General features: G+C 38.4%; 1 protein-coding gene across 1 annotated transcript; it reads right to left on the bottom strand.

Moving 5' to 3' along the window:
* Positions 1–1,659: 1,659 nt before the first annotated feature.
* Positions 1,660–6,105, bottom strand: MS3_00006801 (uncharacterized protein). The gene is made up of 6 exons (XM_051215030.1): positions 5,968–6,105; positions 5,802–5,918; positions 3,917–4,223; positions 3,544–3,878; positions 3,397–3,508; positions 1,660–3,364 (listed from the first exon to the last, which is right to left on the bottom strand). The coding sequence occupies exons 2-5, from the start codon at positions 5,866–5,868 to the stop codon at positions 3,465–3,467; spliced, it is 753 nt and encodes a 250-aa protein (XP_051068211.1). The 5' UTR covers positions 5,869–5,918; positions 5,968–6,105; the 3' UTR covers positions 1,660–3,364; positions 3,397–3,464.
* Between the last annotated feature and the right edge of the window lie 209 nt (positions 6,106–6,314).

Here is a 6,314-nt window from a genome sequence, read left to right as displayed (position 1 = left end):
CTTCCTAAACCATATTTCCAAGACTATTGCTACATTGTTTTGGCCACATTCTGCTAACCAATTATGGTAACTTGGGCCAACCCAAAAGTGTCAGGCCCTATTTTCGTATGTCTAACCAGTTTACGCTCAAATGTGAATCGTCATTCCTTTTACAGCGTACTTAAACAGTAGTAACAAATTACTTTAATAGTTAACTTGCTGATTCGGGAAATATCCAAGTAGTTTTGCTAATAACCATTAGGCTTGAAACAATAAAGGACCTACACTTCTATCAAGCGGTATCGATGTCTCTAGTATCCTTGCAGCAGTGTGCCAGTATTATTTGTAGGATTGAGCTTTCGAAGAACAAGTTAGAGGGGCAGATATCATTATTAAAATTTCATTTAAACATCACTAAAATGGCTTTATAAATAGTTATCCACTACCACTGAAATTAATTCAAGTCTTTAGCTTCTCATCTTTTCCGCGTGATTTGAAGTGTGGAGACGTAAACTGACATTCATGGGTGACAAGTGCTAAGTTTGTAGACTGATCTGATAGGTGATCGACTTGAAGTCAATCAAATACAATGAGTTGAGTGTGATACATACCACTAGTGTATGAGACGCCTAAGTTGTGAATTTATTGTCAGCTAAATGAATAAACAACCCAGCTTGGTTTCATAAATGAATCTCAAGAAGATTTGAGCAATTTAACTTAATGAGGTAAAATTTGGAGATGTAAAGCAGCACCATTTATCATCCAACATAATCTCCCGATTTATTTCCCATCGATATATAGGAACTAAGAATGCGTATTTCAGACGTGAGCATTTATGTTAGTCGGGAATATAAGGGTCATGATACTGGTGATTTTCGGTTCAGTGACCAGTTATGATTTGCCTCAGATGTGTATCACAAAACTGTGAAATGTAGGTTACACGTGTCAACAGTAAGGATTGTTGAGTCGGTACTTAGTAATTAACGTAGAATTTGGCACAAATGAACATGAAGCTGAGATGCTATGGCACGGCAGCACAGGAACTGATAAGTAAGCCAATCACAAAATAGAACCTGGCACTCATGTACATCACTTTAAGTTACCATACCTAATTTGGACAGGGATGAGATTGTCAAGTTAAATCTTAGAATAGTAGAGGTATCAACAGTATCAGTGGTAATAAAAAACGTTAGGCATCGAAGATACGGTTCGAAAAAATAAAACTCAGTGAAATAAAGTTATGAAGAATTCGAGGGGAGACAAAGAATGGATGTACACGCACCATTGCAGACGTTTTTGAGCCAAGCCATTCAAAATCTGTAATCATTGATTTCGATAATCACACGGACCAAATAGTCTATACCTATTAACATGACTCAGTCCAATCGTCAATGACTTCATGAAATGACTCTACGTCTTGCTTTAGCCGCCCTAAGCATTTTTGTGGCCTACTTCTATACCAGAAAACATCGGCCGTCGAGGGAGGTGGTCATATCAGGCGATGAAGTCTTACTACCTCATCGATCGACTTGTCATTTGTACCTATTACCCTATCCTTAACAGACACTGGTTGCTTGATAGACCCAAAACACACGAGCAATGCCTCGAAGACTAGAAAACTACGGATATCCTTTACTCTTAATGTTCATGCTTCAAATCCATAAAGTAGAACAAACCGAACTGCTGTATAATAAACTCACACTGTGGTTGGAAGACGGATAACTCACTTAGTCTACAAGTGACGCCAGTTGGCAAAAGCCAGTCGTCTTCTGAATTTAGTCAGACTCCAATCCATCAGGACTGGTGAGGCTGCCATTATAAGTGGAGCAATCGATAACTTCATCTACTTTACTCCCCATCATTAATTTGGGAGCTTATCTTGAAGTGATATTTTGAATCCAAAAGGGGAAAACCGCATCCCAAGCAAGTTTGCATTGTTGCCTAAGGTCAGAAAACTCTGCATTTTGTCACCAAAAAGAACTATATTATCTGTGTATTCTAAGTCAACAAGTGAATATCAATCCTTGAAGTCAGATGATGCAAGTGTTATCTTTAAAAGTGTGTCTATGACGAATATAAACAAAAATTGGAAAAGCGGACAGGCCTGATGAACAATTCCGATGACAGCTTGCAATAAGCTGACTCAACCAATAGTGTTCGAGTAGAAAGCCTTACAAGGTTGATGTACTTCTTCAATATACCTTTTGACGAAAAACGATGCAACAGATTCTCTCAATCACTGGAGTTGGATGGTACCTTGAGGTCAAGGAACGCCATTGTAGTAGGACGTCAGAAAGCATGTCCATGTTCCTGGACACCAAAAGGCGAAAGATTTATCCGCCCCCAAATACCCTGGTACGGCCGAGTGAGGAGAGTCTGCTCTCCCTCTCCAAATGCTTCCACATGGTCACGCGTATGTAGCCTCTGCCAGGGAATTCCCACTCACTGCCTTCTCGTGGAGGGGGTGTTGTTTACGAAATTGAGAGGACGGAAAGAGTGTCTGGCGCTTTAACCGGGTTGGTGGACATGGAGAGTTCACCTAGGGGAGTTGGGAAACCCTGATTCCAAACCAATGGTGCACATGGGCTCCAGGATCCTGAAGGAACAAGTGGCGTGTGAACCAATCGTTGGTCACCGGCTACCATGGAACTGCATCTCCGTACGACGCTCCACTGCCTTGTGGATCAGACCTTCAGGTCAAAGGCTCCGGGTGTAGCCCCCTAAGAAAGCCACCTGCTTCGGTTTGGGCACCCGGGCAGTATCACAGCCCTCACATATATCAAATGAGATTTGTGTGGCGCATATGTATTTGGTGCCTCCTTGTACCAATATCTATGTGTTAAAATAAATAAGTAAATAAATAAGGACACTAAAATATAAGTTTGTGATTCATCTGTGGTTGTCAAAAGAGAATATCATGGCAATAAAAGTGGATCAATACCTCTTGAAAGTATCTAGGACAATCAACCCACCTTCGTGCACAACTATTTCTTTTGTATTTCAAACATAACTTCCAGGTCTACCTAGTTTTCTTATAAATGCTAACTACTTTTTATCGGATGCACTAGATTTACGAATCAGTGAAGAATAGGCCCATTTCTTTCTTATCAGATAGATTGAATTACACTCTTAGATCTCGAAAACGCAATGCTTACAGCACTTTTTAGGTCTATCCGTCTTCAGATTTACCGTGTACTCGCTCCCCACTTCAAATTCATAGTTTCATCCAAAAAACCTTTGTTATTATGTTGACTTGAAACAAAATAAGTTCCAAAAGCCCTAGTAGGACCCAAGGTAAGCATTAAAAAACAGCAGAAAAGTTAGACAAATTGTTCTATATTGAATAACCTCTGCACAATTTTAGCAGAATACAAATACTGACCAGCTGGAAGAATTAAATGAAGCTTTTTTTCTTACAGATATCCACAGAGTAAAAAGAAGCAATCAGTATTACTATGGTGAGAAAGTGGATAGAAAGTCAATGGTCACTTCTTATCACCCTTAGGAGAAGCAGCAGTATCCTTTTCGCCTAAAGAAAAAGATTACACGAGGAAGAATACTTACCTTCATTATTTGAGGTCCAAAGTGTAAGATTATCCCTTAATAGTTGCATAATTATTGTTGAATCTTTGTAGCTTTCTTCCGATAATGTATCTAGTTCAGCGATAGCCGAATCAAACGCTACTCTTGCACACTTGCACGCTTGTTCACAGTTATTAAGAATCTCATAATAAAACACTGAAAAGTTTAGAGCAAGACCTAGTCGAATAGGATGAGTAATGGGAAGTTTTTCAGCATCCTCTGCCGCTTTTTTATATGCACAAAGACTGTTTTCGGCTGCATCTTTTCTTTGGTTCCCGACAGAATACTCGGCTCTATAGCGATAATAATCGCCTCTCCTAAACAAAAAATGCACTGAAACTAAAACAATACTAACATTTTATTTAAGAAGACTTTTGATTCGTCTGAAACAGCTTTTGGTAACAGGCAATTATCCAGAAGGTTCAAAATACTCGTGCATATTTCGTCTAACTCTTTTTCCACTTCTTCTCGAAATCTCTTGGTAATATGTATTTCGTCTGACCCCTTAGCTTCATCTTGGCTCTCCTTTGAATTTATTATTCTCCACGATGATCGGCGGGCACCAATGACGTTTTTGTATGCGACAGATAGAAGGTTTCGTTCTTCGACTGTTAGCTCAGTTTCGCTATTCGTAGCTATCTCAATCATAGCTTTGACCATTTCTAAAAGGGGTTGTCGCGATTAGTATAGTGATTACTAGTCCAATTAAGTCGTGACAAAATTCATTATTCAGATGTCAAGCATGAATTGATAATATCCATGAGCTTGATGCAAAATGTAACCAAGATCTTCAGACAAATGTACACAAATTTCTAAAAGCCATTTGAATAGTCAGTGGCGAAACGCAATAACGTAGGCTTATGAAGGCACTAGAGACTGAGTCGTACAATCATGACCTCGCATTCAAGAATTCCACGTGAAAAGAAAAGCAGCGCGACCGAATATACTGGGATCAAAACTAATGATGTGGGAGTATAATGAACTCAAGATCTGAACAAATTACAATGCCATCCCTCCTATAGTTAGGGATTTTGATTCGGTTAAGAAATTGCGTGGCGACCTTTGGGCGACGGTAAAGTTATCTTGTGAGTGTCCACCTATTAAGTAGGACTAAATGAGGGTTATAAACCAATGCAAAGAATTAGAATTTTAACCTACAGTGGATGGTTGTGGTGAGGAACCAAATTAGGTTTTTCATCACGAATTGACATCAGCTAAAATACCGAAACGCCATTTAGCCAGATAAATGAGTGGATTTCGCGCGAAAATCTAGAACCTATTATCTTATATCTGGCTGGTTCGTTCATAAATCATAGTCTCGCCAGAAACTGTACTTTGAAACCAGAAATCAAAGGAGCATTACATACTACGTGGTATCTTATTAGACTGAAATAATTGTGGTTGAGAGCCAACATACATCAATGGGACCAAAAGCGTCTGAATATATTTTGAGGTAAATGACTCAACTGGACACTTCGTCCAACACATCGACAGCAGAAATGAATACTAAGACTAAGGATATGAATAAAAACAAAATTCGTGTCCATAAAAGAGAACACATGCTATAAATTTCCTGGGGTTTGGATGGGATTTATTTGCACTTTTGTTATCCATTCTAGACTCTCGTTTAGTTCTCAACCTGTGATTTTTGATCCAGAGAACCAAATACACGATGTTGAAATTCCTTCATATGGTTAACATTAATTTTGAATTTATGGACTAGCAACTCGTATAAGTTTGCGAGCAAATACAAAGTAATAGTTATCCTTAATTTGACTTTGGGTAATTAAGCAATTGCAATGCATAGGTTAGTCAATACAAGTTCAGTTCTTCCTTATTATCTAAATTTAGCAGCTAGCTATAACGCAACTCATTAAGCAGTTTACCTACTGGAAAATCATATATGGCCGGACATATGCAAAATGTATATTTCTAATAACACACATTTTTCGAATTACTAGGGCAGGTAGACATTAGAGGAGACAAAGTGAAACTTTCACCTAAAGGATTAAAATGGGTCAACCAAAATATGCTGACTTGATGAAGTATAGAGGTTGGGGTCAGAAGTAATAAAATAATATACAGGACTTTATCATGGAAACGGTTAATGCCAGTAATTGAAGTTCACTCATACATACAGATAGCATTTGCAAGTAAATTAACACACGTACTTCTGTCCACATTTATACCCAGTGTTTGTAGATATATAAAACAAAACATTTGAAGAGATTTTGACTCACCATCATATCGTTCAGCTTGTTCACATATTTTTGCAAGAACAATGTTCCTCTCCCTTAACTCATCCATGGCCAAAACTCAAATGTTGAACGGATGCACGTGTTAAGGACACTGATTACCTGTAACAAACAACAATGAGCCAAAAGCTGAGAGCATAGTTTTAACTACTTCATGGACGTAACTTCCCCGACTGTAAAGAAAATACAGATAAAGTACACACTCGATCTAACACTAGATTGTTCAGATAGTCATTTGATACTCGAGCGCGCTTTACGGAAGAAATGTTTAGTTCCGATGCGATTTGCGTTTGTCAAACTTTTCTTGTGTCCTTACACAAAAGAGCACCATGTTTGATCTGAAGAATCTGTCCTGAGCTAGACATTTAGTAGACTACTTTTCTTTTTGAGTTTTGCCCGATCAATTAATATAGTTTTCCACGTCGATGCTGGTTTTAATATATCCAAACCTTTTTGTACCACCGGATTTAGCCGTTTTGAATATAGTGTTTTTTTGTT

This window comes from Schistosoma haematobium, chromosome 2 (genome assembly GCF_000699445.3).
Source record: "Schistosoma haematobium chromosome 2, whole genome shotgun sequence".
Classification (NCBI taxonomy): Eukaryota; Metazoa; Platyhelminthes; class Trematoda; order Strigeidida; family Schistosomatidae; genus Schistosoma; species Schistosoma haematobium.
The sequence above is the reverse complement of the archived record's forward strand: the minus strand, read 5'-3'. Positions and strand labels throughout refer to the sequence as shown.